We start from the raw sequence: 21,470 nt of genomic DNA, 5'->3' as shown, positions 1-21,470 counted from the left end.
GTTGGTTTTTTTTTGCAAAGCAGTGCGAAACGGCGAAGCTTCTCGGAGATTCAAAAAAAAAAAAAAAGAAAAGAAATAGGTTCTTGTTGGTTTATTGCTGGTTTTGCTGTAACTTTTTAGGAGCAAAGTCACGCTACGGCCGCGCTCCCTGTGTGCTGGTGCGCGTCCCCGACGTTTATTTGGGGAGGGGAACGCGGCTCTCTGCGCCCCCGCCCGACGGGAAAGGGGCGGAACTTCTGTAAGCCCCGCCTCCGTGCTGCGCGCAGGGCGGGCTGCTATTGGCTGCGTGGGCGATGACGTACGCGCACTGCGGTTGTCCCGCGGCGCCGCGCCGGGGCTTCGTTTGCGTCGCCTTAAAGGGGCCGCGCTCGCGGCAGCCCCGGCAGCGGCGCCGGCCCCGCGCCGCTCCCCAGTCGCTGGTGTCTGGCTGTGCTCCGCCGCTCTGTGGGGTGAACCGGGCGCTCCCGGGAGGTTCCGACCCGGTAAGGAAGCCCTGGAGGCTGCTCAGACATGAGTCGGCACCGGTACGGCTGCTGCCGGTACCGAGAGGTGCCGACTCCAGTAGGAGGCTGCGAGGAGCGATGCACAGGGACGGCTGGCACCGGTACCAGGAGATGCAGGCGGGTACCGGTACCGGGAGGTGCCTGCTCCGTGACGGTCTCCAATGGCTGGTGCGACCGGTGCCGGGAGGTGTCAATCTGGTAGCGCTGGTGCCGGTACCGGGAGGTGCTGGTATAGAGCAGGAGCCTTCAGGCACCGATCATGCGTGATCCAGCCCCATTGCGGCTGTCACCCATACCGACAGGACCCGAGGAACGACCACGCATCATCCGGCACCGGCCCCGCTCCCTGTGCCGGGCGGTTCGGTCCTGGCAGCTCCCGGTGCCGCTCCTCTGCATGCGCCCCCCGCCAGCCCCATCCCCGGGGAGCGAACTGCACTCCGGGAACCGATTTTGGGTTCCGCGGAGCACCGGCTGTCTGCCGTCCAGCGCCTCGCAGGTGTAGCATTTTGGGGCTAAAACAGCCTGCTTCGGGTTTGCTGCTTGTTGGTTTGGTTTGTTGTTTTGTTTTGCAGAGAGAGCAGTGCTTTGGTCACGGCGCTTTGAACTGCGTCGTCCTTTTACTGTCGGACAGGGGGAAAAAACAAATGTGTAAAATGAACCGTCCCCATGGGCGGTCCCCAATGGATCATCTACCAACGGAGGGTGCTTTCCTCTCCTTTGCTTTTGGGGCAGCAGCACTTTGTTTTCTGCTTTTCCTTTAGTACGGGTTTACGGGCTGGGCAAACAAATTCGGCGAAGGTCAGCGGTTGGGTTTGGGGTTTAAAAAAGGGATATATTGTCTGTTCCAGAAACAGCATCTAAGCTAAAAATCATCAAAACCGGAGGTGTGGGGGTAAGCAGGGCGATGGAAGTGTGCTTGGGCAGGTGGGAGATGTCTCAGTGCCCCTCAGTGTGCCAGCAGGTCCTGCAGCAGTGCTGGCTGGGTGGGTGCAGCACTGCGCTGCTCTCAGCCGGCGCCGTGTCCTGGGCTGAACCCGAAATCATGGGATTAAGCTGTAAATCCCACAGCCGGGCAGAGTTCCCCTGGGACACACAGCGGTGACCGCTCCGCGGAGATAACGAGGGTGGCAAATGTCGTAGGGTTCCTGTGGGGGGCGGGAAGATGCTTGAGGGGGATGGGAGGGATAGAAAACATCGAGATTTGGGGGATAAATGACCCGGAGAGATTCATCTGCGTGTGACACCAGCAGCTCCCTGCTTTTATCGGGGACATTTTCACCCTCGTCTCGAAATTGAGTTTCTTTAACCCTTTGCTTTCGGTGCCGTTAACGAACCAACGTCTGTTTCCTTTTCCAGTTCCAACCTTCAGGCTTTGAATAATGTTAGGAAGCACGGCTGCTTTAATTTTATTTTGGAAGGACTCCTTTTTCTTTGCAGAAGGTGGAAGGACACTCTCCCAGGAAGCAGCTGCCCGGTGAGTCATCTCCACATATAAATAGCACTGGTGGGAGCGGTGCCGCGGTTTGCTGCTCGCAGAGCAAAGGGGTGCAGTGCTTCTCTTTAGATGGAGAAAGAAAGCATCCATCCCTGAGGAAATCCTTGGTCTTTGTGCACAACGTAACTCCAGGACTTCAGCTTTTAGAGCTGCCTGTAAGCTGTTATCCGTGGGGCTTCGTGCAGCTCTGTTCCAAGGCTCTTTGCTGCTGTAATGCGTCCTTAAAGCTCAGACCAAAATGATTTTGGCACCAATGTAGAATATAAAGAAAAAAGTCACAATTAATCTTCCATGCTGTTTATTCTGTTTCTTTTGACTCGAACCTGAAGATCGTAGTGGTGAATTTCAGCCCCAGACTGGCTGTGGCTTGATTTGGTTTTAAATGATGCCTGTGAATAAGAACCATCTTTTGGTGGGTGCTTACAAACAGAAGTTGGTAGGACAACCTGAGGTTGTGGGAGAAGCAGATTATGGCAGAGTAAATGGATAATCTTCAAGTTCCTTTCCAGCCTAAGCCTTTCTGTGATTTGTTGTGGCCAAAATAACCCGGTGCTGGCCTTAAAACAACTCAATTCCCAAACAAATCCCCTACAGACCAAAAAAAAAAACCCTCTTCATAAAATGACACTGACATTAAAAAAAAATCATTGAAATCCTCCTCGATTCAGCCAGCAATCCATTAAATTGCCCACGTCCCATTGTGCTATTCCTCTTGCCCAGGTCTCCCACCAGGCTGAACTCTGAGTTTTGGCATTCTGAGGTTTTCTGTCGCTCTGTTTTTTCTCCCCACACGCTGCAAGAGGTTGGCAGGATTGCAGATCCAGGGCTGTGCCTGCACTGCGGGCAGCAGGCTGGCACGACTCAACCAGAGCTGCCTGCGCCCTTCTTTGCCTTCCAAGATAATTGCTCCATTTAAAAAAGCAACCCAAACTAATTAGACTGGAAGAAAATCAGGACGATTTTTGGAACGGGATGTTGTTGCTGGGTTGGGTCTTTTCATGTGTGGCAAAGCCTGAGTGCTTGGGAGAGCTAAGAGGGATCAGGAGCATTAAGTGGTCCCTGCCCACTCACGCTGCTCCCTACAGAGTCATTTAATTCTTCAGCTCCTGATACAAAAGGTCATGAGCTTGGGAGTTCAGTGCAGGACACGGGCACACAGCGTGCTGCACGTCTGTGCACATCACATCCATTAACCAGCATCACCCTTATGGTTTGCAGGGAGGATCCCAACACAGAGAGCCCTGAAAGAGACCTTCAGCAAAGTGGTGCTTGAAGAGTGATGGTCTTAAAATGAAAAGGTGCTGTGAGGGTGTTGGGCTGCCATGCCTGTTTAAGGTCAGTGTGATTCTCAGTGTTTTCACCTCTCTGTCTCTTCTCAGGGTCAGGGAGCAGAAGTGAGGTCCCTGTCCTGCATGTCTGATTGGTGGCAGGCGGTGAGCGGGGGCTGCTGGGTTTGGCACTGGGCCTGGGCTGAGGCTGTCCAGCTCTGTGTTGTCAGCAATGTGGTTTTACTTTGGAGAGAAGGGCGGACCCCAGCTCTGAGCCCAACCCAAAGGGAAACCATATCCAGGTGACAGCAAAAATTTAACCTGCAGAATCTTTTCCAAGGAAAAGCCAGACTCGTCCTCGCGAGAATGGCAGCAAGAGGGGTTTGTTTGCAGGTACACGAATCCTTTTGCACAGGTGTGATGTGAGTGGGATGGGGAGCAAACTGCCTCACCCCTTCCCCAGCCCATGGAACCACGCCAGCAATGTCCCCACGTCCCTTGGGAGAGGACGTGTGTCAGTCCTTGGCACACTGACCACCTTGTCTGCAGTACAGGGATTAGCAGTGGCAAAGTGATCTCTTTATAGGAAGGATAAACACTCCAGGGTCAGGGCTGAGGTATGTCAGCAGGGGATTACCCCCAAGGTCCCCAGCTGGGTTAATGAGCTACATGGCAAAACGAGGGCAGGGATAATTTGGCAGAGAAATGCCGCTCTGCAGCGCTGGCAGCCTCTTGTGCTGTGTTTGTTGCCTCTGGCTCCAAAGCCAAATGCTCAGCTCACTATGGGCGCTCTTCTTCCCCCCGCAGGGTGTTGGCATGGCCAGCTCCCGGCCTCCCAAGTACCTCCTGGTCTTTGATTTCGATGAGACCATCATCAATGAGAACAGCGACGACTCCATCGTGCGTGCAGCACCGGGGCAGGCGCTGCCTGAGCACATCCGACAGAGCTTCCGCGAGGGCTTCTACAATGAGTACATGCAGTGTGTCCTGGCCTACATGGGGGACCAGGGCGTCAAGATGGGGGACTTCAAGGCCGTCTATGAGAACATTCCCCTGTCTCCAGGCATGCCTGACCTCTTCCAGTTCCTCTCCAAGAACCACGAGCTCTTTGAGATCATCCTCATCTCCGACGCCAACATGTTTGGCATCGAGTGCAAACTGAGGGCGGCCGGTTTTTATTCCCTCTTCCGTAAAATCTTCAGCAACCCGTCCAGCTTTGACAAGAGGGGTTACTTCACCTTGGGGCCCTACCACAGCCACAAGTGCCTTGACTGCCCAGCCAATATGTGCAAACGCAAAATCCTGACGGAGTACCTGGCCGAGAGAGCGCAGGAAGAGGTGGAGTTTGAGAGGGTATTTTACGTTGGGGATGGTGCCAATGACTTCTGCCCTTCGGTGACTTTGACTTCAGCTGACGTTGCTTTCCCCCGGAAGGGCTACCCTATGCACCAGATGACCCAGGAGATGGAGAAGAAGCAGCCTGGAGCTTTCCAGGCCACTGTTGTTCCCTGGGAGTCAGCTACCGAGGTTGCCCGCTATCTGCAGGAGCTCCTCAAGAAGAAGTGCTGAGGATGGATGGCTCCAAAGAGGCTTGTTTACGACAAACAGCTGGGAAGGGAGAAGGCTGGAAGGTCACGTCCTGCACCCCGTGTTTATTTGGCACTGCTCACTTGGACTTTGATTCCTGGACTGCTTTCCTGCCTTCCTCTCCGAGCTCCTATCTCCCCAGTGATTGAAGCACTTTCTCTCCCCCTACGTCCTTTCCTCTTCCCTCTGCCACATTGAGATGAAGTCTTCTCTATGCAGCTTAGACAGCTTCTCTGCTGTTGGTGGTTGGCAACACTAATGGTATGGTTTGGTTTTTTTCCCTTTTTGACTTCACAAGAGCAGTTCTTTACCATCCACAAGTCAGCTCTCCTGCAGGCTGAGCCCTGCACGTGATTCCTCTTGACTTCACCCCTCTCACCTCCTGCCCATCTCCACTCTCCATGCAGGAGCCTCATGCTGTTGCCTTGAACCCAGTGCTCCAAGGGCTCTTTGCCTCGCCAGGAAGCCACAAGAAATTTAGTCTAGGCAGTTTGTGCTGCCCAGGCTCCCCAGCTCACCATGCATCCCACTCCTTGCTCAGCAGATGAGCCTCGCACAGGAATTTATTGTCCCTTCAGACTTCATTTTCTGAAGAGAAAAATCATGAGAAATCAAGGAAACCTATTGGAAGGTTGGTACCATGCAAAAATAAAAAGCAACCCTCCTTCAGTTCCCATTGCCCTCACCCCATTTTTCTGGGGGGGAGGCAGAACGGCCACATCCTGCTTGAGGAGAAGGACCTGACTTCACCTTTCTCTTCCTCCCCATCACTTCTCCTCCTGGGGCAGCAGCCCCCCAGTGCAGACAGCTCATCTCCATGTCTTTGCTGGGTTGTATTGACTGCTCTGCAACCTCCTGCCTTGGTCCAGAGGTGCTGAAATCCTCCCAGCTGGAGAGAAAGGTGCTTTAGCACTTCTGGTATCAGCTCCCCCAGAGGCCAAACCCTTTACGCCACCACAGTGTTAATTGCCCATTCTAATTGCACTCTGTGAAAGGGAGCTTGCAGTATTTTGCTCTCTGGTGTTGGCTTTTCCTGGATTTATCCACAGCCTTAAATGACCCCCGAGAGTGGCTTGTAACTACTCCAAAGCATAGAAATCCTGGCAACAAATCAGAGAGGTAAGGAAATAACCAAAGTAGCCCTGAGATGATCCTCCTTTATTTCATTTTTTCCCCCTTTTCTTCGTTCTTCCTCGTCTGGACACTGTTCAACTGTGTGGAACTTAAAGCCATGGAATTAAAAAAAAAAATACATATATATGTATATAGATATATATCTATATATTACAGATACACAAGTTCTTTGTATCCAGAACATAAACCTGAGTGTGAAATGGCTCTGAGGTGCATGCACATGGTGTTTCCCTTCCTCAGGCTGCAGGAGGAGGCAGGCAGCCTTTGGGAACTGACCAGGGGAGCAGCAGAGTGGGGTTGGATTATAAGCAATGCTCTGCAGGTTGGGCCTGATCCTACAGCAGCCCCTTTGGTGCAGGATTTAGACCTGGCTCAGCCTCCTCTCTCTCCATCTCAAGCAGCTGCAGATAGGGAGCAGATCCTCTGTGGTTATTGCTCTCCTCCTCATGCTTGTTTGTCATTTCTGAGCTTTGGTCCTGCTCTACCATCAGTTCTATGGGTTCAGGAGCAGCAGCATCAGGGCCAGCCCATGGGATTTCAGAGCTTGCTGCTCTCCCAGTTCCAGCAGTTTGAGGGACAGGGGAGTTGCCTCAGTGCTAAACCTTCACAGCATCTCCAAAACAGCGATTGCTGGTGTCATTAAAAAAAAGATAAAGGGTGGCAGAGGTGTGAGGAGCAGGCAGGGGGATGTGTGGGGCGCAGGCAGCAGCATGTGGAATGGGGCCATGGCGTGGCTGCAGCAAAAGGGCTGAGCTGTGCAAAGCCAAAAGCCAAAGGCAAAGTGGAGCCCTCGCCTCCTGCACACGGTTGAGCTGGATGGGCAATGAGGGGTCAGGAGCTCCTGGTGCTCAGAAGGGCTCCACATAATTGCCAGGGAAGAAACCTGCCTCCTCGCCCAGGATGCCTTCACACCATCCATCAGAGTACCTCCGTGTGACGTAGATGAGGGCCCCAGGCTCGAAGGAGAGCTCGTTGTCCTTCTGCCGTGTGTACGGGTAGAGGGTCAGCACTGTGCAAAGAAGGGGAGAGAGGCCATGGAGCAGAGTGGGGACAGCTGAGATGGGCAGGAGGAAAGGGCTGCACTGCCCTGTAGTGGGGCAGTCACATCCTCAGTGCTGTGACCACACTCAGGGCCAAAGAATCTGGTGGATCTCAGCAGATCTGACCCTGGAGCTGCTGTACCTTTGTCCAGGTAGCTCTGTGGGGTGCAGAGGGGTTCCTCTGCAGCTGCTGGTGGTGGTGGTGGTGGGGTGAAATCCTCAAAGTTGGGCAACACTGGTGGTGGTGGCAGTGGTGGCTCGAGGTCATCGGGGACTGTAAAACAAATTCAGTGAAGGCCAAGGGGCTCCACGTGGAACAGAGACCACGCACAGCACTTGTGTTTGAAATGAGCACCCTGGCATCCGCAGACACTGCAGCACTCACCTGGAAGGCTGAAGTCCGGTGGGGGCACAGCCAGGTCCCCTGGTGGTGGTGGGAGCAGATCCCCAGGGAGAGGTGGGGGTGGTGGGATGGTGGCTGCAGCTGGGGTGGGTGGTGGACCTGATGGGGGTGGAGGTGGGGGTGGTGCTGGGATGCCTTCCCCAGGGGCTCCTCCACTCGAGCTGAGGATTCAGAGTCAGGGAAAATGTGTTGGGGGGGGGGACAACAATGTCACCATGGGCAAACACCCCAACATCTGCGTGCAAAGCCATTTCCCCATTCTGTGCCTTAGCTTCCCCCTTGGGAACCATCTATGTCAAGTTTTTTTGCTTTAGAGATATACAGTGAATTTCCTGCTCCCCAGAACCATATTGCTTATCAAAACCTCTCTGCAAACAGATGCAGTAGGGTAACCACAGCTGCCCCAGGCCCACTAATCCTCCTCCCTGGGCATTCCAGACCCCCCCCCAGGTCCAGGCTGGTACCTGACTGATGTCAGTGAGGAGGCTGATGAAGCTGCAGAGAGCTTTCCCTCGGGAATCACAGGAGGCTGGATGGGCTCAGGGACACGAGTGCTCCTCCTGCCAACAGAGGAGGCGCTGAGCCCACACTGCCAGGTGATGGCATCAGGACAGGGACAGGACACTGAGGGCAGCTGCATTAGGCAGCACACCCATGGCTCTGTCCCTGCTGTTGTCACTTGCTCAGCGACACCCAAGGCAGAAAGATTTCCTACTGCACACCACCCCAGAAGCCTCACCCCATGGTGCCTGCAGACTGTTGGCTCTTGATCCCTTTCCGAGACAGTGTGCCTGTGCGGGACAGCTGGGTGCTGTGGTCCTGCAGGCAGGAGAAGACACAGACATATGGACAAGCTCATTGCATCCCATGCCTACCATGCCCCTGAAGTGCCCCCAAGGCCTTTGCTGAACCCTTCTCAAAAAGATGGGGGCTGTTGGAAGCTGCCCCAGCTGATAGGAGCAGATGTCTGCTGTGTGGCATTGCCACCGTGGGAACTGCAGCCCAGCACCACCACTTCCCCTCCGACTCCATGGTGGTTTCACACTGTGCACGTGGCTCTGATGCTGCTGCAAACCCACAGGCGCCTTCCGGTGAGAGGCAGCTTACAGGGGCAGTTTCAGTGTTGAAACAGCACTGGGGTAGAACAGCAGCTCAGCCCCAGCCTTGGCTGAGCAGCTCTGGGACTGTGTGCCTTTGTGGCACTAACAGTGTTCCATTCCCCTCATGCCCCAAGATGAGCCCTGCTGGGTCAATTCCTGGAGTGGGCTGGGCGAAGTATGGAAAGACCCCAATTCTCCTTCCAGGAGGGGTTTGTGATCACAGAAAGTCCACCTGAGCCCCCACCTTCCCACGGGACACCCTCCAGACTGACCTTTATGCCATGGCCAACGTCGTCCAGGATGCTGAAGTTGAGGGGTTTCCTGTAGTAGGGCTCCAGGGACGGTGGGTTGGGGGGGGATGTGATCTTCTGGTGGGATGGGAACCTCTTGCTGACAGTCAGAGAGCCAATCTCCCGGCGAGACACTTTCTCCTTGTGCATGTCAACACTCTGTAAAAGATGAAAGGCTTTAGGAAGCCTTCAGGTGTCAGGAAGAGGATGAGTGGCTGCAGGGCTCTGTGTCAACATCCCCAGTTCTCCAAGGGGACAAGGCCAGTATCCAGTGAGGGGGGATTACAGCATCTGAGCCCTTGTGACTGCTGCAGGGTGGCTCCTTGGGGGTTTCCCCAGAGGCCTCCATGGTCTCCAAACACCCAGACCAAGACAACCCCTCAAGAACAGTTTCTCACCCCTCGGTGGACTTTTCTTTAGCACGTTGGGTGACCAAGGTGCTGCAAGGGCTGACAGGCCATTAAAACTGCAGGGAAGAATGGTCTCCAGCCCCTGTATAAGCTGTTCCCCTTTTTTTGAGGCCAACCCTTCCTCAGGGCCCAAACCCCACAGCAGCACAGACCCATAACCAGGCAGTTGCTGAGGTTGGACCCACCTGGGCTACACAGCTGACATTGGCCTCCAGCTTTTGCAGCTCGGCTGCCTGCAGGTCCAGCAGCTGCAGGAAGGTGGTGGCCAGCCTGCTGACCTGATAGGCCACGCTGGCCAAGGACTGCGTGCTGAACGCCATCGTCTCCTCCAAAGCCTTCCGCTTGTCGATCGCCTGGAGGGTGAAACACGGCCCTGATGAGCTGGGAAGGCTGACAGCACACAATGCTGCTGCTGCCATTCCCACACTGGGGTCACAAGGGAGCAAAGGGGCTTCCTTCTGCTTTCCAAATGCATCACAGTTCCTCCAGCTCAGGCGGTGGGACTCAGCGGTGCTCAGCACCACCAGGGTGCGGTGGAACAAGCACAGAGGGGGGTCAGGAGGGTCTGTCCCAGCCCTGTTGCCAACAGCTGGGGAAGCAGTCTCAGTTCTCTGAATTGTTTTGCATGCTTCCCCTTCAGAGATACAGCTGGGGGCTGTGAACCAGCCAGAAGCTGCAGCAACAAGAAAACAACCCAGCCCTAGAGGATGCTTAATTGAGGCAGCAGCAATGTCTGGCTATGGGACAGGGAATGCTAGGGTCACAGCCCCATATGGCTGGGGGGGCACCCGCATCCTCGGGTCTGCCATGGGGAAGTGAGGCCAGCAAGGTAGGATCCTTAAAGCACCCAGGAGACCCCCAGTCACAGCACTGTCCCCAGCCAATGGGGCCAAACCAACCCTTTTGCATTCCCTCAGCAGGTCACAAGGACAGCGGGGAGGAAGGCAGCACAGAGCCCAGTGCCCACCGTGTGCTGGGAGGGAGAGAGCATTGCGCAGCACCTCCCAAACCCCGAGCTGCCATCCCCGCTCCCATCCAGCACCAAAACACCTGGAAGACCCCCCCAAATCCCATAACCCTGACAGATGAGCAGAGGGGAAACTGAGGCACAAAAGCAGCGCTGAGAGCACTCAGTGCTGGTCAGGAAATGAACGGGAACAGCAAAGCCTTCACCCTCACACCATCCTCCCCACCACCACCACAGATTCCGCCCCCCCCCCCCCCATCCCAGCGACCCCCCAGCCCCACATCCCACCTGCAGGTAGTTGCTCTCGCAGTACTCAGCCACACGCTGCAGGTTGCTGTGGTTGTCACGCAGGCCCTGCCGTGCCGTGGGGACATCGCAGGGCTGCAGCGGCTCCGCCATGGTGCTGGGACTGGAGCCCACTTCCTCCCCAGCCTCTCAGGCGCCGCGTTTTGAAGCTCGCGGCGATGCTGACGCACTGCTCTGCGGATGCCCTGTGGGTTGTCACCTCTCCCAGCTCCGCCAGCTCGCCGGCCCACAGCCCCGTGAGGAGTGGGCTTGGCAGGCTGAGGGCTGCCATCTTGTCTGCCATAGCGGTGGAGGCTTGGGGGCATGGAGGGGTGGAACCTGAAAGCTGTTGAGGTGCTGGAAGCCCAGTCCCCACCAAATCTGCCCTTCACATCCATACTTACCCCTCTCCCCCCCCCACCCACCCCCAAATTCAACTGTCCCCATCAAGGGGGCATGGCTTCTTTATGAGGTTGAAGGCAGCACAGCCCTGGGCAGAGTGGCATTTCAAGGACAGTGCTGCATTTTGGCTCCTAAGGGCCCAAATCTGGCCACTTCTGGGCGTTTTGGTGCTTGCACCTCCATCCTCTGACAGAGTCCATTAGGCACGGGGCCAGGCTTGGCTCTGTTGCACTCAGTGAGGGGAATTCCCTTCCCCTTGCCTTTATGGGACTGGCAGGAGGAGATCTAACCTCAGGATGGTGCTTCCATTGCCAGCTCAGCTTCCCCAGATGGCCCCATGCCCCCACCTCGCCCAGTTCAGGTGCAGCCATCAGTTTCTGCTTGCTTCTGTGTGCCGGGACAGCACAACCCTCCTTGGTGCTTTGCTGATGGCCTTTCCCATCCCCACAGGACAGTGCCAGAGGCCATGGCCAAGGGCAGGAAACTCTCACTTCCCAGCACTGGGAGGGTCCTTTGTGCTGGGAATCCCCCTCCACCTCCTCCTCTTTGCGCTCCCTCGGGGCCTCCTGAACTCTGTCCTCAGCTTCAGTGTTGCGCATGGGCCAAGCAAGAGCTAAATGCCCATCGTGAGCCCACAACAGTGTGAGGATGAGGGAAATGTTGAACCAGCTCTGCTTCTCACACCCTCAATGGCCAAGAGCCACCCCAAATGCCTCCTGGACCCCTACAGTCCCCTTACCCAAGCTCTCATCCTCTCCATTCCCTCCTATGGTGGAACCTGTTCCAGCTCCCATAGCGGATGCTCCCTTTGCTCCCCTAGCTGGGCCCCAGCCCTGCACAGGCTCAAACACACACACTGGGAGCTCAGAGGCTGTCGAGTGCCCCACAAAGCACATCTCCACCCTTGCCCTTCCTCCCCCATCTTCGCCCTCTCCCAGCCCTCCCCTATGGCCCCACCACTGATTACCCAGAGCTTTGAGGCTAATGCCCAACACCTGACCAGCTTATTCTTCTGAGTCTATTATCAGCTTAGGGACCAAAGACATCTGCTACCTGCTCCTGGCTGGGAGATCTGAAGGAGTCTTCAAACAGAACAGTGCAGACACAGAGGACGGCGGCTCGATGGGTTTCTGAATACCTCCAGCACTGAGAGGGGGAGCCCCTCATCCACACAGGTAAGTGGCTTTGCTTCTTTCCCAGTGCACAGAGGCATCACCACCTCCTCGGGTTGATAAAAGCTGCAGCTTTTATCTTCTTGGGACTCATCATGCCCCATAAGCATTGATGGGGAGAGAGGAGTACTGGGTATGCATGCCATGAAAACAGCCACACAAAACCAGTGGGGTCTGGGGAACAGAAGTTTGATGCCTTCCAAAGCAGGGACAAGACACACCGCTGCTTTAATCACATTCCTCTTTACGATTTAAGAGGTTGTGGCCAGGCTTTCAAGCTAAGTTTTAATATGGGAGCAGCACATGGCAACTCTCCAAATCTCTCTTATATCCCTTGGATGCACCTTTGTAAAAAACAGATGAGCTTTTCCAGCTCACACCATGGAATGTCTCTGTGCCACAGAGGTAACAGCAGTGAAGGGACATAATTCACACCATCACTTACTTGCAAGGGTGGCACAATGAGTGGAAGAGAAAACAACAGTTCAGTTCCTCATAGTGCCTGTGGGCTGCTCCTGCCCAAGCAGAAAGGTGTAGTTACAAACTCACATTGGGAAGGCATCGTCTGCACCTATGCTGCACTGCTTTGTTTAGGAGATGCTGTATAGTTTGGTACATTCTTATCTGGGTCCTCCTAAGATGCTGCAAACCCAACAGCCCCGCAGTGCAATTGGTTTTTCTGTGGGCTCAGCCAGCCCCACTGAACCAGCCATCTCTTGTCCTTGGGAAACAGCCTCTGCTGCACGCAAAGAAAGGGCTGGATCTTCTGCTGCTGCCTTCAAACCACTGTTTTTGCTCCATTTGTCTGGGTGAGAACAAGCAAAGCAAAATTTGATTACTGCAGTTACACTGTGCTTTGAAAGGTGCCTGAAAGCTTCAGCTGAGACGTTATCAGCATTTGCAATAGTGTTAGGGCAAAAGCAAATGCCTTAGGAGAAGCCTTACTGCACTTCAAGCACGCGCCATCTCTGTTGGTTACAGGGCAGAATGGCTCAGGATATGACAGAGAAGGAACTGCTGAAAATGGAACTGGATCAGCTGAAGAAGGAGGTAAAGAACGAGAGGCAAATGGTGAGTATTGCCCCAAAATGCAAAATGGGGAGCAACCTTGGCACCCTGAGGATGCCGATGGGGCACACCACAGCCAAGGGCAGCTCCGTGGTTCCCTCTCCCAGAGGTTCACATGGATTTGTAGGCAGACGATCAGCAAGAGAGCAGCTCTGCAGTGACTGCTTGTTCCCATAACCCACACGAGGCGTCTCCTTCCTTCCTTCCTTGCAGGTCTCCAAGACCGGCAAAGAGCTCAAGGAATACATTGAATCCATGGCAGGAGAGGATCCACTGCTGAAAGGTGTCCCTGAGGACAAGAACCCCTTTAAGGAGAAGGGCGGCTGTACGATAAGCTGACATCCTTCCTCCTCCTGCACCGCCCTGCTTGGGCACAGAGCCATTCCCATGCTCAAGCCAAGACTGTCAGAAACCTGCTTTCCCTATAGTCTGACCTCAGCACTGGGGAGTACCAAAATAAAGTGTAGTTGCATCTGAAGTAGCAGCAGAAAAAAAGAAAAATTATGAGAAAAAAAGAAAAAAAAAAAATTACCCCTGTGATTGCAGAGATGAGGTGCAGCAGATGGAGCAGAGTGTGTTTGTGTGCTCCCATCACTGATTGATGGTTGGTTTCCAGCAAGCAAAAGTTCTGTGTTTTCAGCAGGCAGCAGCAAAGTGGGCTTTAATGGCACAGGTAGGGCTAGGAATGGTTTGTAGGTATAGGGAGGTACTGAAACACGTAGGGCTGTACCTGGACTCCAACCCCAGGCATCCCAGCAGCAGGGCAGGCTCCAAAGCCTAGAGCAGAGCCCTGCATCCCCACTCGCTGCAGAGAAGCATCCCGGTGGGACCTCGCTCACGTTATCGCCTATCAGTGCCTGAATCCCCCATCTGGCACAGGCAGACAAACACGCCCTGATGCTCCCAGGGGTCTGAAGCTTTCATCTCCTCATTCATAACTCCGTCCGTCGCTCACAGACCGCACCTCCCACCCGCAGTGCGTCTACAGGATCGGGGAAAGGGGGCTGGGGAAGGGGGGCCGAACAACCCAAGCGGGGCACGGGAACGAGCAAAGCCTCCATCAAAAACATCAGCCTGCCTCCGTGTCCTCCTCGGGAAACCCTCCGGCAACCACAAGAGATCAAAGCCCGGAGGTTTACAGGTCCGGTTCTGCTCGAAGCACCGCCTTGGCTTCACCTTCCGCTCCGTGCAGCCGGGGAAGAGCGGACCGCCTCCATGCGGGCAGAGGTGCTGCAAAGCTTCGTCCCGCAACGTTTCACCATTGATAAGGATCGACTCGGAGCCGGCAGCTCTGTTTGGAGGTGGCACAAAAACCGGGGCAGATTGGGGCGGCACAGGGATGAGGTCGATGGGGTGCAGGGGCCCATAAAAAAGGGAAAATAAAGGTTTTGTTCTTCCTCTCGCGGAAATACTGAATAAATCCACTCCGTTCCATACGCGGTCTCTTGTCTCTCTCGTACCCGCGTTCCCGTGCCAAAAACATCACCTCGGGGCCAGCATCATCCGTCCCCACCGCTAACCCCGGTGGAGGTCCCATAGAGCTCCGCGACCCCTGAGCTCAGCAAAAACAGCCCGCTTAATCCCAGCTAAACCCCGCGCCAACCCCCTCTCATCCACGCACCATCACCAGCCCGCCCCTTTCTGACCAGTCGCAGCTCAGCTCTTATCAACGAGCCCCGCGATAGCTGAGACCGCAGAGGGAGGGGGGGAAGCTACCAGCCAATAGCAACGCGGGAAGTCGTGAGTGTCGTCCCACGCGCCCAATCGGATGCCAGCTCCTGGATTAACTCCCGCCCCCCCCTTAACACCGCCCCCGCCGCTCTTCCCGCGCATGCGCATCGCGGCGCCGGCGCCCCCGCACAAAATGGAGCCCGGGAGGTGCGCGGTGCCGGTGGGGGGGGGTGGGGGAGCGCGGGGCGACCCCGCAACGCTTCCCGCAGCACCTCGCCGCCGCTGCCGTCCTGCGGGTTCAGCGACGCGCCGGGGGCAAAAAGTACAGGAGGTCCCACCGAGATTTGAACTCGGATCGCTGGATTCAAAGTCCAGAGTGCTAACCATTACACCATGGGACCACGGCATACGCGTTGCGCCACGGCGCCTTCAGGCTTTGCGCACCGCCGCGGGCGTCCGCCCCGATCCCAAATCTATCGTGGGTCCCGATGGAGTCCGCCTCGCACGGCCCCATATCTGCGTACAGCCCAGTGCCGGCAGCAGCCCCGTTCGCCTCCCCCGAAGCTCCCGCTGCTTTCCTTTTAAACCGGGACGCCCGTCGCCGTGACCCCGTTCCCCATCCAGCGGCAAGAAAACGGCATTCCACCGTCCTCCAAACGCCATTGAATTGTGACACGGGCTTGGGTTCCACCACCGCTGCTGGACGGCCCCGAGCACGCGTGGCATCGGCCCGTGCACCCCCCAGCATCTCCATTTCTTCGTTCCCCCCCACCCCACCAAATTGATGAAAAAAATGCAAAGGAACAGCATTAGAGGAATTTTTTTTTTTCCTTTTTTTTTTTTTATTTTAATTTTTTTTTTTTTTTTTAATTTTTTAAAAATGAAACAGTGGAGTAAAGCGGTTTGTGGCAAAACCTCGCTGGGAGAGAAATTAAACCTGCATCCATCCGCCATCCCTGCTACTCCACACCCAAAAGCAACGGCTTTGCGGTGTGGGAAGGATGGGGGTGGAACAGGCAAAGAGGAGGGGAAAGGTAGGAAGAAACAGCCAAGAGGAGGAACACCAGCATCGGCCCCGTACAGTACAATGGTATTGAGGAACAGCCTGAAATCACACTGGGGCGGCTGCTGGGAGACATTGCTTTGGCCATTGGTGTGGTGAGAGCCCTTGGGTGCAGCTGTCCCATGGCTCCTGGGTGTGGGGTGATCGGGAACCCAGAGCTGGCTCAGTTGGATCAGATTGCATGGCTGGAAGACCAACTGCTCAGAGCAGTGCTCATGCTGTCACCAGCCCAGTGGCACCAACCCAATGCCACCAACCCAGTGCCACCAATTTAGTGCTGCCAGCTCAGTGCTACCAGCCCAACGCCACCAACTTGGTGCCACCAACCTGGTCCAACCAAACCAGTGCCACCAGGGAGCCACCAGTCCAACTTGGTGCCACCAAGCCAGTTCCACCAATCCAGAGCCAACCTGGTGCCACCCACCACCCCAATTCCACCAACTTGGTGCCACCAAACCTGATTCCATCAACCTGGTGTCACCAACCTGGTACCACCACCCCAATTCCATCAACTTGGTGCCATCAACCCATATCACTAAGCCACCCACACCCATGGCCACTGGGAAAACCATTGAATGATGGCCCCAGCATCTCCCACCCATGCATGATGGGGTTCAGCCCCGCGACGCCGGGGAGCTGATGGAGTTCTACTGCTGACAGAAGTAAATATCAAAGTTCAAAAGGGAAAAAAAAAAAAAAACCCAAAACAAATGTAATGGAAGTTTGAGCATTAAAAATTAAAAAAGAAAAAAGAAAAAAAAAAATCAGTCACAACCAAATGGTTTGGACTGCTGAGGTCTGGAGCTTTTACAACTAACGACCACTTTAAAGTGAAAAGAAAGCCCGTAAATTCTATTTTTAAAGAACATTTTTCTTTGGAAAAAGAGTAATTTTTTTTTTTTTTTTCCCCTAAACTACAGCATGTGGAGTTGCCACTACCTAGTTTTAATCTATTGTCACTAAGAGGTAGATAAACAAAAATGACTTGGTTATATAGGAGGTCGCTGACGTGGTGGAGCAGGCAGACCCCCGGCTCCAGGGCTTCCTCTGGGGCTTTGCCTCATGTAGGGTGACCCCCAAAAGTCGTCAGGTTCCGATGCAGCCACCCAGAGCTGGATACAAGGCAGTATCAGGGGAGGGGGAAGGCACATGTTGGGTCTGAGGACCGGATTTTGCCTCCTGAAAGTCAACGAAAGTTTGATGTCAACACTGAATCCAGATGTGCTTCAAACGAACCATTATCTGCTGGGTAACGAACACTTCAACCCATTCCAGTGATTCTCACTGTTTCCACTCTGATTCCAGACAATCCCATCTGTTTTCTGGGGTGACCCCAGTGGCAGTGGGGGGCGTGGGAAGGATGGGACCCTGTGGGATGCTCTGCCCCAAGCGCTGCATCCCCACGGACAACAGCCTGTGCTGCTTTACAGAGACCATTTACATGATGGGTCTGAAAAAAAACGGCTTTGGTTCTGCTGTACAGCTGTCTCCCATGCCTTAATTTGGTGCTGGTTCTTTTTTTTTCAAGTGAAAAGTTCCTTTTCATCATTAGCTCTTGTTGATGTTTTCCAGTTCGTAACCCATTGCTTTGCCACCATGGCCCAACACAGCATCCCTAATCAGAGCATCCCTGCTGGGAGCATCCCTGCTTAGAGCTATTCGCCCTCACCAAAAGCTACAAAATGCATAATGCAGCAATGGGTCAATTTCCAACGGGCCCAATGCACTGCCCAGTGACCATTCCAAACCAGCAGCCCCAGCAGTCTTCCTCACCAGCTCTCCTCTTCTGCACTGCAGCTCTCCCTTGAGATGTCCCTGCAGTCTGGGGGGGGGGTAGGGGGGGCTGTGCCCAAAGCTCCTCCGTGCCCAATGCTCAGCCCTGAGGTAGTTTGCACGTGTGCGTTCGCAGCATCTGCACCTTCTCCAAAATTCAAGATTGAAGAGCCTCTCTGCTTCCTGGTTTCCCTTTGGGGCTTATCCAGAATCACAAATGTTCCAAAGGGGGGAAAAAGAAGAAAAAGAAGAAAAAAAAAAAATAGAAAACCACCAAAATGATGAAGGAAGGTCGAGGCCTATGAGCGAGGCTACATTTTTCCCTTCCTACTCCACACCAATTCAGAGCTCCCGTGCCCTGCACCACCATGGTTCACACCTCTGATAGGACCTGGAGCATCACTCAGCCCAGAGCTGACCTCCAGCTCTGCCTACAAATGGACCCCCAGTCTACTCAGACCCTTCCACCTGCTGGCACTCAGCAATGGGCAGCCATTGTCCTCCTCTCCCTTTCCAGGAAGATGGAATGGAAACTCCTTGAGCAAAATCATTGCCAACCACTGTTCCCAAAGCAGACCTGCAGCCCAAATCCTTCACCTCCCATCTGCACAGCCCATAGCCAGGCTGGAACATTAGCAGCAAGAGTATTACTGGGATGGCTGAAGGGATGCTTAGTGGAGCATACACTTGTCACAGGCTCACACTGACTTCCCCCAAAGGAAACAGAAGCTACAACAGAGAATAAGAAAAAAAAAGGGGAAAAAAAAAGAAAAAGAAAAAATAAAAGACACCATAAAACCCAGTGCTGCCGAAACCCTGCTGCCTCAGATGCACTTTGAGGGCTGAGAAAATGGGCAGAGCCTGGAAGGACAAAACAAAATCTGATTTTTCGGTGGGGTTTATTTGGCTTTGTTTTTCATTTGCCTCCAGCTGAAAGACAACACAACATCCTGACAGCATGAACACAAACCCCATAACCCACACAGCATCGCTTTGCCCGGTGCACGGCCCTGAGGACCACAAAGTGCTTTGGGGGCACGGGGCTGTGGGCCCTGTGTGAGGTAGGTGAGCAGCATGAACCTCAGCAGGGAGAAACTGAGGCACGGAGGAAATTCTCCTCATTATTTTTGCTTCCTTTCCTTTTTGCTTTACATCCTCAGCACCAGTGAGAAACAAATCCCTCAGCCCTGGGGAGCAGAAGGCTGCATTGCCCCATTCCCCCTCTCCTGCCCCAAGGTTCCCCACTTCCTCAGGTCAAAGCTCAGCCCCCAGGGGAGAAATACCCCACATCCACAGGGTTGGGCTTGCTGCTTTCTCACTGCAGAAGAAATTAAATATATAAACCCAAAGGATTTCTGTAGGGAAAGCAAAAGGCAGGAGGAGGGCAGGAGCTGGAGATGCTATTACCTTTCTGGTCCTCAGCAAAGCTGTGCCATGAGTCAGCACCTGCCTGATTGCTGCTGCTATATTTTTTATCATTCAGCAGATGGGGGCTGATTTTCTTGCTTTCAAAGTAGGGTGGTTTCCTCCTAAACTGCCTTTTTCTTTTCTTTTTTTTCCCCCTCCAGTGCAAAGAAAGCAGCTAACAGGCAGCAAGGTTCCTTCTCCTCCCTTCTTGCTGATGGGCATCCCTGATTCAAAGCTCACATCTCCTTCCCTGGGACCTGGGGCAGGGATCCTGGCAGGAGATAGGCACAAGTCCTATTCAACTCCATAGGACATCAGTAGGGATTTAAGCAGGGATTGAAGGAACACCACCGAGGGCAGACCTGCCCCTTCCCAGCAACCACCTTTGGAAAAACAAAGCAGCCCCCAAAGAACCTCTCAGCCCTTGGAACAGCACCACAGGGGGAGGCACAGCTCCCACAAAGGGATGGCAATGGGAGCAGCACAGCGGGGTGGCACTGGGATGGCAGCACAGAAATGGGGGAAAGCATCACAGGTTTCCCTGAGTCACCATCAGGTTTAGGTATGTGTCCGGATCTGGATCTTATCCATGCAACAACCCAGAGGAACAGGACTGGGGGTAAAGAGGGGGAAAATGGATCTTTTGTTGTTTTTTTTTCTCCTCAACGATACACTTTGCACCAGTTATTAAAAAAAAATAAAAATAAAAAATGCTTGCTGTGGGAAAAAGAAACACAATTCTTATAATCACCGATGTCTGAATAACACTGATCTGTCCAAAGCTGTAAGAAGTAGAGAGCCAGAGATGAACACTTCCCTAGGACACAACGGCAGCCCCAGCTGGGACCGAAGCAGCCCACCACCACTGCACTGCATCACCCACAGCCCCATGCACCTCGATTTCCATCTTCTCATCCAACGCAGAATGGGTCATTTTCCTGCAGGGACAAACAGCAAGATGGCACATAAAGAAAACAAAAAGAACCTTTTCAAGCATATAGGGTGAGGTCCGTGCCTGTTATTCGTGAGGGTCATTCCATTTTTCTCTCTCCTCCGTGTGCGTTTGTAGAAGAAAAGTTGGTTTCCATTTCTGTCTTTTTTTATTCCCTTTTTTTTTTTTTTCCTCTTTTTTTTTTGTTTTTGTTTTTTTACTTGCTTTATCCTCGGTAAAACTGAGGCAAATCTCTGCAATGCGTTTACCAGCATCATAGTGGAGAAGACAGGCGGCCATTTTGCCTCCATGGCAGCACCGTTGGGGCAGCCCATATGGGTTTGGTTTATGGCAGTCCATACGGTTTATGGCTGCGGGATGCTGCCTGGGTTTGGGGCAGCTCAATGTGCCCCACGTGGTGCTGAGCTCCATTCCAGGAGTGCTTTCGTGGAGGCAAATCCATCCTCATTGCCCACAGTGGAAGATTGCCAATCCCAAGCTCTTCAGCCGTTTGCTTTCCCAATGAAGTCGGATGGACAAAAGCCTTTCGTCATCCAGTAGTTTTGCTGTTGGTTTCATTTTTCTTTGTTCTGTTGGTTGATTTGTTGGTTTGTTTTTCTTGCATGTGAAAGGAAAAGAAAAAAAAAAGAAGAAAAAAAAAAAAGAAATAAAGTCTTTCCAATTGAAAACGTCGGTGGGCTCCGATTTGTCCAAGGTCTCAAAGAGTCGCGACATCCGACAGCTCGTGTGTCGTGTTGGCATTTCTGCCTGGCTTTGGGAAGGCCAACACCATTCGTGCTGCCATCTTTTCCACTACATCTGAGATTTCTGTCGTTCTCCATAGAGAGCTCATCATCACACCTGGGGACCCGGGCGCAGGGCTCCTGGCTCACAAGAAATTACGAACAACTTAACTTCTCTTTTCATTAAAAAAATAAAATATTCAAGACTATCAGCTTTTATATAAAATACCAGCAAGCCCCCCACAAAAAAAAAACCAAAAAAAAAAACCAAAAAAAAAACCAAATAAAAATTCAATTGCTGAGGTAACGTCATACCTTGAGGTAGCTTTTTTTTTTTCTCCTTTTCTCTTTTTTTTTTCTTTTTTTTTTTTTTTTCTTTTTTTTTTTTTTCCTCTTTCCCTCCTCTCTTGTTGCTCAAACACACGGCTATACCTCACCCCAACTCCTGGCCTCACCCCACTGCTGCTGCTGCAGTGCCCCCAGGGACAGTAACCGCTGCTGCGTCCCCATCTCAGCTCTATGGGAGCAGTCTGGTTTAAGAAGAAACAGTACAGAATCAGTGCGAGGTTCACCCCCACCTCCCTCCTTATCACCTCCATGCGGGCTCGCCCCGCTGTCCCCAATGCAATCAGAGCTTTTTGCTTTCTCCCCCTGCTCCCCAGCTTGTGGGACAGCACCGGCGCTGAGTCCCCAATGGGGCCGGGTGGAAGGGCAGCACGGTGCACACACAGCCCCATAGAGACACGACCCGGCCCCGT

At 53.7% G+C, this 21,470-nt stretch overlaps 3 protein-coding genes and 1 non-coding gene across 5 annotated transcripts; 2 read left to right on the top strand and 2 right to left on the bottom strand.

The window, feature by feature from the left end:
- The first annotated feature begins 323 nt into the window (after nt 1–323).
- PHOSPHO1 (phosphoethanolamine/phosphocholine phosphatase 1) lies at nt 324–6,111 on the top strand. Of its 2 annotated transcripts, none has more exons than XM_048926879.1 (4): nt 324–482; nt 1,860–1,977; nt 3,217–3,333; nt 4,074–6,111. In XM_048926879.1, the coding sequence occupies exons 3-4, from the start codon at nt 3,289–3,291 to the stop codon at nt 4,833–4,835; spliced, it is 807 nt and encodes a 268-aa protein (XP_048782836.1). In that variant the 5' UTR covers nt 324–482; nt 1,860–1,977; nt 3,217–3,288; the 3' UTR covers nt 4,836–6,111. The 2 variants fall into 2 exon arrangements, with proteins under 2 accessions (XP_048782836.1, XP_048782837.1); XM_048926880.1 differs by lacking the exon at nt 324–482 and adding an exon at nt 554–1,395.
- A 253-nt stretch (nt 6,112–6,364) lies between these two features.
- On the bottom strand, nt 6,365–10,825 carry ABI3 (ABI family member 3). The gene is made up of 8 exons (XM_048926878.1): nt 10,486–10,825; nt 9,416–9,583; nt 8,803–8,979; nt 8,170–8,249; nt 7,895–7,990; nt 7,413–7,591; nt 7,170–7,301; nt 6,365–6,996 (listed from the first exon to the last, which is right to left on the bottom strand). Exons 1-8 carry the CDS (start codon nt 10,594–10,596, stop codon nt 6,836–6,838), a joined length of 1,104 nt encoding a protein of 367 aa, XP_048782835.1. The 5' UTR covers nt 10,597–10,825; the 3' UTR covers nt 6,365–6,835.
- Nucleotides 10,826–10,905: 80 nt separating this feature from the next.
- On the top strand, nt 10,906–14,762 carry GNGT2 (G protein subunit gamma transducin 2). Its single transcript, XM_048926881.1, has 2 exons — nt 10,906–13,127; nt 13,338–14,762. The coding sequence occupies exons 1-2, from the start codon at nt 13,044–13,046 to the stop codon at nt 13,461–13,463; spliced, it is 210 nt and encodes a 69-aa protein (XP_048782838.1). The 5' UTR covers nt 10,906–13,043; the 3' UTR covers nt 13,464–14,762.
- Nucleotides 14,763–15,124: 362 nt separating this feature from the next.
- Nucleotides 15,125–15,196, bottom strand: TRNAQ-UUG (transfer RNA glutamine (anticodon UUG)). Its single transcript has one exon. It is a non-coding gene; the product is annotated as a tRNA-Gln (tRNA).
- Between the last annotated feature and the right edge of the window lie 6,274 nt (nt 15,197–21,470).

Source organism: Lagopus muta, chromosome 25 (assembly GCF_023343835.1).
Source record: "Lagopus muta isolate bLagMut1 chromosome 25, bLagMut1 primary, whole genome shotgun sequence".
In the NCBI taxonomy this organism is placed as follows: Eukaryota; Metazoa; Chordata; class Aves; order Galliformes; family Phasianidae; genus Lagopus; species Lagopus muta.
The sequence above is the reverse complement of the archived record's forward strand: the minus strand, read 5'-3'. Positions and strand labels throughout refer to the sequence as shown.

Excerpts from the sequence above, each read along its gene's own strand:
- GNGT2 (XM_048926881.1), top strand. The coding sequence starts at position 13,044 with ATGGCTCAGGATATGACAGAGAAGGAACTGCTGAAAATGGAACTGGAT. Across the intron at positions 13,128-13,337 it reads TAAAGAACGAGAGGCAAATG|GTCTCCAAGACCGGCAAAGA; the intron begins GTGAGTATTGCC and ends CCTTCCTTGCAG.
- ABI3 (XM_048926878.1), bottom strand. The coding sequence starts at position 10,596 with ATGGCGGAGCCGCTGCAGCCCTGCGATGTCCCCACGGCACGGCAGGGC. Across the intron at positions 7,592-7,894 it reads TCCTCACTGACATCAGTCAG|CTCGAGTGGAGGAGCCCCTG; the intron begins GTACCAGCCTGG and ends CTGAATCCTCAG. Across the intron at positions 6,997-7,169 it reads ACAGAGCTACCTGGACAAAG|TGCTGACCCTCTACCCGTAC; the intron begins GTACAGCAGCTC and ends TTCTTTGCACAG.
- PHOSPHO1 (XM_048926879.1), top strand. The coding sequence starts at position 3,289 with ATGAAAAGGTGCTGTGAGGGTGTTGGGCTGCCATGCCTGTTTAAG. Across the intron at positions 3,334-4,073 it reads GGCTGCCATGCCTGTTTAAG|GGTGTTGGCATGGCCAGCTC; the intron begins GTCAGTGTGATT and ends TTCCCCCCGCAG.